A 12,384-nucleotide genomic window follows, 5' to 3' on the forward strand; every position below is an offset into this window, starting at 1 on the left:
GATGCTGGCTGCTAAAAGTAAAACCATCTGCTGCCACCGGGCGTCACTCTCATACCATGTTTGGGAAAGCAAAGCAAGAGAAGGCACAAGCTAACAAAACGGTTACTGGGATTATGGGGCAGGGGCGAGGTTCAGATCTCTTTGCCATCAAATAGTCCCTTGCCACTGGTTGCTGACCCCTGTGCTAGAGCCTTCAGGGAACCCTTTCTGAATCAACTCATCAGCCAATGATTGCTGGGCATTTTGCACACTCGCGGCAGAGCCAGGGCCATAGCTAGGGGGTGGTGAGGTGGACACCCACCAGGGGTGCAAAATCAGCAAAAAAATATGTATAAATAAAAATATTGTTATTGCCTCATAAAAGGTTTGTAATAGAGGGTGAACTGAATGGGTGGAGGGGGGGGTTGGAGGAGAGGCGGAAAGAGCTAATTCGTCCATTTATCTACTTACACTTTGACATGCTTTCGAACTGCTAGGTTGGCAGGAGCAGGGACTGAGCAATGGGAGCTCGACCTTCTGATCTGCAAGCCCTAGGCTCTGTTGTTTAGACCACAGTGCCACCCGTGTCCCTGAACTGAATGGGTGGAGGGGGTGGTTGGAGGAGAGGCGGAAAGAGCTAATTTGTCCATGGCGAGAGGGCGCAATCTAGACATTCGGCCAGGGGCACAGGGCCACTATGCTTGGAGGCAGTAATGCTTCTGAATACCAGTTGCCGGAAACCACAGGAGGGGAGAGGGCTCTTGCGCTCGAATCCTGCTTGTGGGTTTCCCATAGGCATCTGGTTGGACACCGAGAACAGGATGCTGGACTAGATGGGCCACTGGCCTGATTCAGAAGAGCTGCTCTTATGTTCCTAATCTGAACAAATGAATGCAAACTACTAGAATACGCCTCCTGGTTTTCATGGTGAGCCCAAGCAGTTGGGACCTGCAGAAAAATGGACCTAACTCTGTGGTTTTCTGAGATGCAGCTTTCTAAATGTATCATATAAAAACATCTTAAGATTGCACCAGTGCCTAGAAAATTTAAGCTGAAAGAGATGAAAACTTTTACGAGGGTGAAGCCAGCCTATCGGTGTGTGTCCCGTCCCCCGCTTACCTCTGCCGTGCTCTCTGATGAGCTATCCAAGGTGTAGCCAGGTGAGGAGCACATCCTGCCAAACAGAGGAACAAAAGTGGGTTACAGTGGTATCTTGGGTTACAGACGCTTCAGGTTACAGACTCCTCTAACCCAGAAATAGTACCTCGGGTTAAGAACTTTGCTTCAGGATGAGAACAGAAATCATGCAGCGGTAGCAGCGGGAGGCCCCATTAGCTAAAGTGGTACCTCAGGTTAAGAACAGTTTCAGGTTAAGTACAGACCACCGGAACGAATTTAGTTCTGAACCTGAGGTACCACTGTATTCAGTTTCGATGGTCAGGGTCCACCTCTAGATGGTCAGCATTTTGCAGGAGGGATTCAAACACAGACCAGATATTTAGGTTTGTGTGATTACAGCAGTTAGAAGCGCTCTGTCGCCCTAGCACAAGAAATCCGCTAAATTGGGGGTGGGGAGGGGAGAGAGACCTGCCACGATTAGGCAAGTGACAGGAAAATGCCCTGGACAGTGTGGGGAAGATGAACAGTTTACAGGAAGACATATGAGCACAGCTGACACAAATCGGGACGAATCCTCAATGTCATTTAACAGCCCTGGAAGGAATGCTCAATAAAGACGTGAGATAGTCTGACCTCCGCATGAGCTTTGTGCAAGCAAGTTGGGACAAATGCGGGGGGGGGGGGGAGTTGTCCAGGGCTTTGAAAGGATGAGGTTCTTTTCTTATGCTACCACAGGCTTTTGCTTTGCCCAGCTTACCTTTCAGGGGTCTGAAGCTTGAAGGGATGGGGAGAGACAAGGCCAGGGGTGGTCGGAGGACTGTGAAGGTTGCCGGCAACTTCTGGCCATGGGGCACACTGGAAAAGGAGGGGAAAGGTGATAAGAGGAAACAAAGACCAGGATAGAAATGTTAGGCCTTGGATGCTGCAACATCTCACACACTCACCCATCCTCTGGTGCTTTGGGGCTACAGCCCTCCCACTTCAGAGAACACCTCTCAAAGGGCTGTGTGCATCATGGCACTGCATGGTTGCAGAAAGCTTTTGTTCAAAAAGCAGGTTCCTAGTCCTTGTGGATGGTAGGCTTGAAGTTATGTGGGCAATGCCCACTGAAAACCTAGATGCTGGATGGGGTGCTGAGGATTCCCAGTGGACAAGGCTTTAGTGCGCTGCTTAACTCTTTATCTGCCCCTACAACTAGCAAAAGCAGTGTGAGATAAGAATGTGGCTATTCGTGGAGCTTTGATTGGAATAAAGAAAAAGTATAGAACAACGAAGATGCCAGGACTTAAGGGGCTATTAGGAATGGGAAGGGACTTGGACCATCAGCCCCCGACAGAATGGTTGTGCTGGCTAGGGCTGATGGGAGTTGTAGTTCAAAGCATCTTGTAGCTCCAGATTGGGGAAGCTGGCTCTAAGCTAGGGATGGGGGGAGCCTGTTGTTGGTCTTCAGCCCCAGCCATCATGGCAACTCATCAGGGATGGTACGAACTGCAGTCCAATAATTAGGCCTGGGCGATATATCCATATATTGGCCAGGACCAGTATGAGGAGCAGACCGCGATGCCAGCTTCACTCCACGGTATATCGCTGGTGAACCCGCCATTGCTCCTGAGTCCCTCTGCTAGAAACTTCCTCCAGCAAGTGTTGCTAGCAGAGGAACTCTGGAGCGGTGGCAGATAAAACTCTGAGTGAAACCACCATCCCACTCTGCTCTCATTACTGCGCAGAGGGAGAAAAAAGCTGCATTGGCGAGGCGCCAATACAGCTTGTTCTTCTCTCTGCGTCCCAGCCCACTAGGCACTGGGGTGAGGCTGAGGCCAATGCAGCTTGTTCTTTCAATATCGTGGTATATTGCCAGACCTCGATGTTGGGCTGGTGATATTCTGCGATGTTGAAAGGCTGATATCGCCCAGCCCTACCAACGATACCTGAAGGCCCACAAGTTACAAGGCTGGGGTAGATCAGTTGGCAAAGCACAAGACTCTTAATCTCTGGGTCGCATGTTTGAGCCCCATGTTGGGCAAAAGATTCCTGTGTTGCAGAAGGCTGGATCAGATGACTCTTGGGGTAGCTTCCAACTCAACAATTCTTTTATTCTCAGTCCCTGCTGTAGAAAGGGAACGTGTACCTCTGTCAGCATGGTGCTTTCATACGAGGGCTGGTATTTCTCACGCTCCTGAAGGGACTGCTTCTCAATCTTCTCCCGGTCTGTTTTTTGCTTCCGGTCTGCTCCTTTGGGCTGAAAAGTACACATTTGCTATATCGATAAAATCAGATTTTCACCTACACTTACAGTATGGTCCTGTATATAGTTACTGATAGCCCCCCCCCCCCGATTTACGTTCTGATTTCACGCATCGGTGAAATCACGCATAATTGAAACCCATTGAAAAAGCCTGCAAACACCCTGGCCTGCCCCTGTTCCGCCCTTTTAGCGATGTTTCAGTGATGTCTTTCTGGGTCACTTCTGGGTTTGGTGAGATGTGCTTATACATAGTTGTTTACATATTGAATACATGTAAACAGTAGGGGGGAGCTGCCTATATTTGGAAGGAGCCCAGGGAGACAAAGGTGCCGTTCAAAACAAAGACAAAGCAAACATTCTAAAACAGATTAAAATATTCCATAAACAATGACAATTTAAAACATCAAAAATCAGTTACAGTTTAAACAAACAAAAATATAAAAGCAGCCAAAAACATTCTTCTATCCAATGATCGCAGGGTTGCCTGGGATATAATTCTTTAGCCACCAAACTCTGGATAAACAGGGTTTTTTAAAAAACACAACCTTGAAAGTTAATGATGAAGATAGGGAACCAGCACTGAAAAGGCCCTGTCACAGATCAGCCCCCAACTGGGCAGCACCACTAACAAGGTCTCGCCTGCTGTCTGCTGTTCATAGGGTTTGCTCTTAGAGGGCATCCCATCCAGAAGCCAAATCAGAGTCATACCCCCTTAGTTTTAGTAATAGCACACTAGTCTATTAGGTGCTCCCAACAAATTCACTGGGCCCAGGTTTGCATAATGCAACTTGGCTTATTTGCTCGAGTCACACAGAGCAGGCACTCTCTTGTTTACACTTGCTTTCAGCTTTCTGAAAGAGGAGCTCTATAGCAAGGCTTCTTTGCTGGGAGGATCCTGCTACGGGGGGGCGGGGGGGTTAGGTTTGATCACCAGCTCCTGCTGGGCAAGGCAGCATTACCTTGAAGACCTTGATGAGGCAGCTTGCTGAGTGCAAGTGCTCCATATGTTCCTCCTTCTCATTGGACCGGAAGGTGTCCACCTGGATTCGGAAGGGAACACCTTTCTCGCCACCGTTCTTGCGTAATGTGAATTCAGTACTGATGCAGTGGACCTGTTACCCAAAAAAGAGTGGGGGAAGAGGAAGGTCAGAAAACAAGGTAAGCAGCATCAACTGGGAATAAGGGGTATTCACAGAGTTGTAAAGTAGGAAGGAAGGATTTTATTTGATTTTATTTTTTGCCTAACATGAGGTTCGAACCCACAACCTTGAGATTAAGCGTCTCGTGCGCTACTGACCGAGCTATCCCGCAGGCTTGTTGAGCAAGGACTCTTCCAGTTTGGGCAGCTGAGTGGAAATGAGCCTTGTTACAGTCAAGAGTCTGTACAAAACAACTTTGCTCGTTTCATGTGCGAGGCCAGAGTGGTAGCAAACACCCCTTTTAGTTCCAATGCTCAGGCACCCGCGCCAGTGTTTATGGGGCCAAAAACAATGCCACACATAAACAAAGGGAAGTATCTGAATGTCTGGGGAACCCTAAGGCTTGCAGAAGTGCAGCAGGCCTTCTTAAGAGCATTGGCCCCGCTAGCCCAGAATCCTGTTCTCACAGTGGCCAGTCAGATGCAAGCGGGACCTGAGCACAAGAGCCCTCTCTTCCAGCAACTGGCATTCAGAAGCATCACTGCCTCCAACAGTGGAGGAAGAACATCTCTATCAAATCTTCTACCCATTGAGAGCCCTATCCTTCATGAATTTATCTGATCCTCTTTTAAAGCCATCCATGGGGGCTCCATGAAACTGCCCAATGAAGGCTAAGCATGCTCAGTGAACACAGAATACTAACTGACTGCTGGGCAGCGGGAACGGAACGGAGTGGCTGGAATCCTGGTCCTTTTGCACTGCGATATTTATTATTATTATTATTATTATTATTATTATTATTATTATTATTATTAAAGATTTTGTTGATTTACAGAAGTGTGCAATGTCTCTCTCGTATTTTTCCCCCATGTAACATTTTTACAAATCAGTTTCATTTGTTGAGACATTAGGAAGAAAAGGGGGAAAGAGATGGAGGGGGGGGGGGGAAAGATGGGTGGGGGTGGGGTCGGGTGGCGATGTTTCTATTTTATTTACTATATGTAGGGTTTGGTGTCAGCGTTGCTTGTGCAGGTTCTTTGCTGTTTGCTTGTGTTCCTTTGGTGGTGAGAGAGGTTGGGGTTGGCCTAGGGTGTGGTTATTCATTTGTGGTTGGCTGTGGTGGTCTTTGTTTTCGTGTGTGAGTGGGGTGGGTGGGTGTTTTCGATCAGGTTAGCCATATTGATTTGTATGCTGTTGGTGGATTTTTGTCGTCGTCTTGTTGGGCTGTGTATGTGATAAAGGGGAACCATACCGGGGTGAAGGTATCTTCTTCTATTTGTCTGCACTGCGACATTTTGTGGTAGCTCCTACTTACAGTACTATTGCCAGAGGTAGACTTGGGGCTCTCAAATTTCAGCGATGCTAAAATTCAGCACGCACATACACACATATGCCTATCACACTCCTTTCTACAGCATTGTTTCGGCAGCCCCTGAAGTGCAGTGTCCTTTGTGACCAGCACCAGTTATGCCACCCTAAAACCGCCCCTGCTATTATGACTGCAACTCGTGTGTTTGCTCGCATCTGCTGACTGCTATTATCCTAACAACATCTACTTGTTATTCAATTGCTGAAGGCATACAGGTTCGTTTACACATACTGTATTTACATTCAAAACAAAAAAAATTCCTTCCAGTAGCACCTTAAAGACCAACTAAGTTAGTTCTTGGTATGAGCTTTCGTGTGCATGCACACTTCTTCAGATACCAATCAGTAACTGTATTTACATTAAGTGCCAACGGTGTATGTCTTGGAAAATACAGAAGAAGCAAAGCTGGTCTAAAGGGAAAGGGAATAAAGGCCTAAAGGAGGAGAAAGCAACTGTAGGAGTCAAGGAGTCCTACCGGCAGGTATCCCCACCTTGCTTGCTTACCTGGACAAAGACAGAAGTCCGCTTTGTCGGGTCCCACAGGAATTCCACAGTGTTGAGCAAGTTCGGGTGGATATGAGGTTCAAGGATGCCAACGGACATGGGGATATCTGTAGTTGGCCACCAGAGGAAGAGGGGGTCAGGATTTCAGGGCAAGCTTACAATCAGAATAATTGCTGGGTGTCCATCTTGGGGAGGGGGGTGCATGGAGCTCCCTCCCTGGGAGTGCACATAGAATCATAGAAGGGATCTTGGAGATCCTCTCATCTGAGCCCCCTTGCTGAGAGCAGGATCCACAGTGCAGGGTTCAACGACACCTTCCCTGCTCAGTGCAACCCAGCCTCTGCTTAGATGTCCCCAGCAAATCTCTCCCATCGCCTCTCAAGACAGACTGTCTTTTGCTTCTCCTAATATTTTAGTGAATCAGAAATTGGGCTGTTGCCTCCTGTCTCTCCACTGCCCTCCTTTAAATCCCTCTTCTGGGCTCAAGTTTCCCATGGAGACTTTGCCTTAAGAATCTTTTGCTCCTTATTCCCAACAGTAACCAAATTTTAAGTCCACATAACTGCATTTTCCTCCTCCTCTCTTTCCTCTTTTGTCTTCCCCATTGACTATTTTATACTCAAAACCCCTTTTTGTTTTCCCTTATGATGTTCTTTTAAAGTGCCATAAATACTGTTAGTCCCCCTCACCCTAAAGAAGAAGACTCTGCCAGTGGAGTGCAGAATCGGATAAATGTGGAGAAGGGGTGCTGGCGAAGCAGTGGCTGAGCAGGACAGCGTGCTCCAGAAAATATCTCTCGCCCAGCCCCAGGTTAGGAGCAGAATGCATGAGAAAAGGACAAAGATTTCCCTGGCGGGTTTCTCACCAGATTTCTGTGAATAGAGCCGCTGCCAATGAGGGCTGCCCTGAGGCAAGACCTGCCCGGCCTCTTAGTCTTGTCAAAAGACCTTGATAGAGCAGATATTCCAGTGATGAGTCTCCAGGGCAGGCCCCAAACATTTTCCTGCTTCAGGCAAAGGACATGAAGGCACTTGGGTGCTGACATTAGCGTTTAAATGACTTGGGCCCCAAATGCCTCTTTCGCTACAGACCCTCTTGGGTGCTGGGATTGGCAGAGGGGATGCTCTTGGATGTTTCACCTCAGAAGATTGTGGGGCGGCCCAGGAGAGGGCTTTCTTTGTGGCAGCCCCAAAGTTGTGGATCTCCCTCCCCACAGCAGTGTGTCTGGCACCTTCACTACACAGTTTTTGGTGAGTGCTGAAAACACACCTCTGGCCTTGTGACATTTGAGATGTTATATTTTTAGGATGCACCCTATTCTTGTGATCCTCATGGGTAGGCAAACTAAGGCCTGGGGGCCTGATCCGGCCCAATTGCCTTCTAAATCCGGCCCGCGGACGGTCTGGAAATCAGCATGCTTTAACATGAGTAGAATGTGTCCTTTTATTTAAAGTGCATCTCTGGGTTATTTGTGGGGTCATCGGAATTTGTTCTTTTCTTTTTCCCCCCAAAATATAGTCCGGCCCCCCACAAGGTCTGAGGGACAGTGGACCGGCCCCCTGCTGAAAAAGTTTGCTGATCCCTAGATCTTGTGATCCTAAGTTGCTTTAACTGCTTCTAATGTTCTTTTAAAAATTGTTGTAACACGCACTGGAACCTTATGGGAAATAGTGGGAGCAGTGGACTTCGGAGTCTTCAAGCAACCCCTCCACCTATGCACAATTCTACATTTGTAAATAAATGCAAACATTGCAAAACTCTAATAAGCCTCCTTCCCTTTTTTCATATTTTATTTTCAATTTTGAATAATTTAACAATTTAACATCCAAATTACTTACTTCTTCTTCCCTTCTAGACTCTCCACCCCACCCCTGGTTTCCAGTTTCTCTCCTTTATTACCTTACACATGTTTAATTTTCCATTCAGTTAGAAGTCCATTGATAACCCTAATTCACCCTAATGAAGTAATGTGAACTACTGACCTCCTTCCAAGGGAGCCCTGTGCCCCTGGAATTTCTAATTGCTCATAGAAGTGGGGCAAATGTTCACTGCATCCTAGCACTTACTGTTACTTTCTACTGAAGCTGAAGCTTTTCTTAAGGGGGATCCTTGTTCTGTTGACTGGGTTTCGCTTACAAAAAACTCAATCTGATCTTCTCTAAAATCATCATCAAGCATTCCCAGTTACAGAAGACTGAAGGTTATGTTGAAGGTTTAAAAGAAGCAAGGTTTAGAAGCATTTAAATGGGCACAAAGTCTCCAGGGCCCAATTCAAAAATGAATCATTGCTTACCAATATCCAGGATGCGGTCACCTGGCCTGTTCCACCTCCATCCCTCCAGCTGCTGGTGTTCAGTATACTGTAGTCGCCGGTCATGGAATACCACCCTGACAACACTCTGACAGGGAGAAGGAGGTGTCAGAGATTTCCCAGGATCCACTTCTACCATTGGGGAAGTGCAATTCATCAAACACAACTTACGCATCATTTTCTCCTAAAATGCATAGGTCTGAAAGCACTCCCAATTAGGAATGTTGAAAACATTCAGATTTAAGAAAACAGAAATCCAAATGTTTTTGCTAGCAAATGAGTAACAGAAGAACAGGAATGAGAAGGGAGCATCTACAAGCAAGGCATGGTGGGAATATCCTTGCTCTGTTGACACCCAACATCTGGGACCTTTGCTTTCTCTCAACAAAGAGATTGTGCATCTAGCTGTTATGACTTAGTAGCTGGACCTATCTTCTATATACTCATTTATTTGTTTCCCCCCAAAAAACTTTGCAACATATACCGTGTCAATGAATTTCATAAGCTAATTATGCATAATGAGCATCCCAGTATTTTTAGTTTTTTAAAATGCCAGTCAAATCTCCCTTTCCTCACCTTCAGTAACTTGCGCCCCTCTGCAAACTCTCCCATCTTGGGATTGCACAGCATCCGGATCTCATAAGATTGCCCTAGAAAAGAGCAGAATATGTCAGGAATGGGAGGCTGATGTATAAAAATAGGTCAAGAATCTGGAATATCAGGCACAAATTTTCACCAATGATCTAATCCCAACATGGATCTTGAACCAACAATCCTGAGATTATGAGTCTCACGCTCTGCCGACTGAGCTATTCGGCTAGCAGAGGTTCCTGTGCACATTTGTAGCTTTAGTATTTGACAGTATCTGATGGGCAGCTTGCAATATGATGTAATACATTTTATGTTAACCTGAATAATCAACCAGAAAACATCCCATCGAAAGCATCCAATTTTAAGCTTATCAGTCAAATGTCAGATTCCGAATCAAGCTTTGACGCTGAAATCCAAATTGCAAAATCTGAAAATTTTGAAATTTCACTTGAGTTCTAGTCTAGCACCTTTGATATAGCAGAAATTTTACGTGGGTCATGGATGGGAAGCCTCTTGCTCACGTGTGCGGCACTTTTAGTCCTCCGGATGTTGCTGAGCTACAACTCTCATCATCCCTGGCTATGCTTTCTGGGCCTGATGGGAGTTGTAGTTCAGCAGCATCTGCAGGATCCCCCGCCCCTGCTGTGTCGCCCTCCACAATTCCCTTCATCCCTCACCACTGGCCATGCCGGCTGTGGCTGGTGGAAGTTGGGAGTTCAACAATATCTGGAGGTAAAAACCCATCAGCATGGTCTGCATCCATACAAAACCTTCTGAAACCTCAGCAAACTGCTAGCAGCATTCTGAGCTGTAAAAGCCGGCCTGACATGTTGGTTTGTTTTTAAGCTTCTTGGATGTTTACCATCCTATTCACCGCGTTTATATTGAAGAGCCAACACATCTGTCCATGCCTTATGTTCACCGCTAGGGGTCAGCATCTAGGCAAAGTTCACTCCATCCTCAGCACACACACACACACCTGACCTAAACCTTACCTTGGTTGAGATAGGTAAGGGTCTCCTCATGCTGCTTGACAGCTGGAGAGGTAACGGCACACAGAACATACTGGAAAGAAGGGCAGTGCTGTTCGGCCGACGTGGAGATGCTGTTTGGTTCTTCCTGTTTCAGGAATGGCAAAGTCAGGGGTTCCCTGCAGGTAGCAAGGGAGAGGGGCACTTACAAATGATGATTTTACACTCAGCTGAGGGGAGAAACTCCTGCATAGACATCACGTATATGAAGGAAGTAGCCTGCAGGCAGAGAGCCCATTTGGTGTAGTGGTTAGAGTGTTGGACTAAGACCTGGGAGACCCACGGTTCAAATCCCCACTCGGCCACTGCCTCTCAACCTAACCTACTTCACAGGTTTGTTGTGAGGATTAAATCTATACAGTACCTCCTTGTGGTTTCTGGAGAAAAACGGGGGGGAGGGGGATAAATGCAACATACATACAGTGGTACCTCTGGCTGCGAACGGGATCCGTTCCAGAGGCCCGTTCGCAACATGAAAAGCCCGCAATCTGAAGCACCATAGCTGCACAGGTGTGCAGCACAATTTGGTGTTTGTGCGCATGCGCAAAGCGTGATTTAGCACTTCTGCACATGTGCAAGCGGCGAAATCCGGAGGTAACCCTTTCTGGTACTTCCGGGTCGCTGCAGGACACAACCTGAAAGAACGTAACATGAAGCAAACGTAACATGAGGTATGACTGTATTCAAACGCACTTGAAAACTCCATACGTACATGCATGCAGTGTGCAAATGTCAGGATGCCGAATCCAAAAGTGGCTTCCCTGTGCATAGATGGTGCAGAATGGCTAGTTGTTTACGTGCAGATTACCTGCTAATTTCTACCTCCTTGCCCTTTCTATGTAGGAGTATCATGAGTCATAAGGCATCGGGGGGGGGGGTGTTGTTGTTCCCTCGTCCCACTTCTGAATGTTCAATGTGCCTTAAGTAGAACACAGCTTTTGTCTGAAAGCATCTCTCTCTCACGTTCTGTCCTGCGCTGACAACATTCACATCCGTCTTACAAATAAAGCAAGCAAAGGTTACCAGACTGCCCAATTTATAATTAGCCGGCTTGCCAAAATGTAGCCGAGTTACTCGTTAGTGGCATATTTAACAGCTCCAAAGGGAAAGAAAAGAAACCACTCTCTTCTGGTTGACAAAAGCTTCCTTGCCCGTTCTCCTGGGGGCAATTCTTTACCCCAGACTGCTGGGTGAGTCTCCCTATGTGCAAGCCTGTTTTCACATGTCATGAGTCTGCAAAAAGGCTTTCGACAATACATTTAGCTAGGTTGCTCTCTGGGTGGCTTGGGGTCAGCCCCTGTCTTCCTCCCACCTGACGTACGTCACAGAAGTCTTTCTGCCTGCCTGCCTGGCTCTTGCATCTCTCTGGCCTTGGACTCTTAAATGGAACCGTTTAACAGAACTTGTGGGCGGCTGCAAAATCTAGACTTCAACAGGCTCGCTTGTCACGCTCAGGGCTTGAAGAGGCCTCTGGGGTGGTTTTCTGGACTTTAAAAATAAATCCACCTCTGCACAGTTTCAGAGTTGCAATCTGGATGAAGGAGAGATCCCGGTGGCAGAGGAGGTGTTAGGAAAGGTGAGCTTCAGAGCAGGTTCAAAGGAAGCTTTTGGTTAGGGAGAGGGAGGCAGAGTAGAGGAGGAGACCCCCTCTGAGAGTTGCAAGCATGGCAGAAGGCAGAGATAGGAGGCTGAGGAAAGATGCAGAGGTGGGCAAGAGCAGCAGAGTGGAGAGAGCAAAGGAAGAAGGGGCAGAGGAGAAAAAACCAGGAGGTGAAAAACTCTGGACAGCAGTTTGGGAGGAGACTGGCGAGGCATGCTAGAGCAGTCTTGCAGGTGGGGATACAAAGCACCCCCAAAGAGCCAACAAACATAGGTGAACCCAAGAAGGAAAGCAATGGGAGATCCATCCAAATCATTGGTTCATTCACAAGTCCATAAAGTCTCCCTCGCATGGATGAATCTTGGCTTCTGTGCTGTGAAGCTTAATTTCCTGGAATTTGTTTAGGAAACTTAACTACTGCAAGACGTAGCAATGCCTCTAGTGTAGGTGGCTTTAAAATAGGTCACAAACAAATCCGTGGGAGGTGAGTCTGTGG

The 12,384-nt window shown here is 47.2% G+C and overlaps 1 protein-coding gene across 6 annotated transcripts in view; it reads right to left on the reverse strand.

Moving 5' to 3' along the window:
* LOC307200288 (transcription factor CP2-like protein 1) overlaps positions 1-12,384 on the reverse strand; it is a 31,363-nt gene that overhangs the window by 7,430 nt on the left and 11,549 nt on the right. For all 6 annotated transcript variants that reach the window (XM_079948788.1, XM_079948789.1, XM_079948790.1 and 3 more), the window contains 8 exons: positions 10,253-10,407; positions 9,243-9,316; positions 8,649-8,754; positions 6,356-6,462; positions 4,303-4,455; positions 3,227-3,337; positions 1,856-1,953; positions 1,099-1,153 (listed from right to left, as the gene is read on the reverse strand). In XM_079948788.1, coding sequence (XP_079804914.1) covers positions 1,099-1,153; positions 1,856-1,953; positions 3,227-3,337; positions 4,303-4,455; positions 6,356-6,462; positions 8,649-8,754; positions 9,243-9,316; positions 10,253-10,407 — 859 coding nt within the window. The remainder of the gene's footprint in view (positions 1-1,098; positions 1,154-1,855; positions 1,954-3,226; positions 3,338-4,302; positions 4,456-6,355; positions 6,463-8,648; positions 8,755-9,242; positions 9,317-10,252; positions 10,408-12,384) is intronic.

This window comes from Podarcis cretensis (assembly GCF_951804945.1).
Source record: "Podarcis cretensis genome assembly, chromosome: 13".
Lineage (NCBI taxonomy): Eukaryota > Metazoa > Chordata > Lepidosauria > Squamata > Lacertidae > Podarcis > Podarcis cretensis.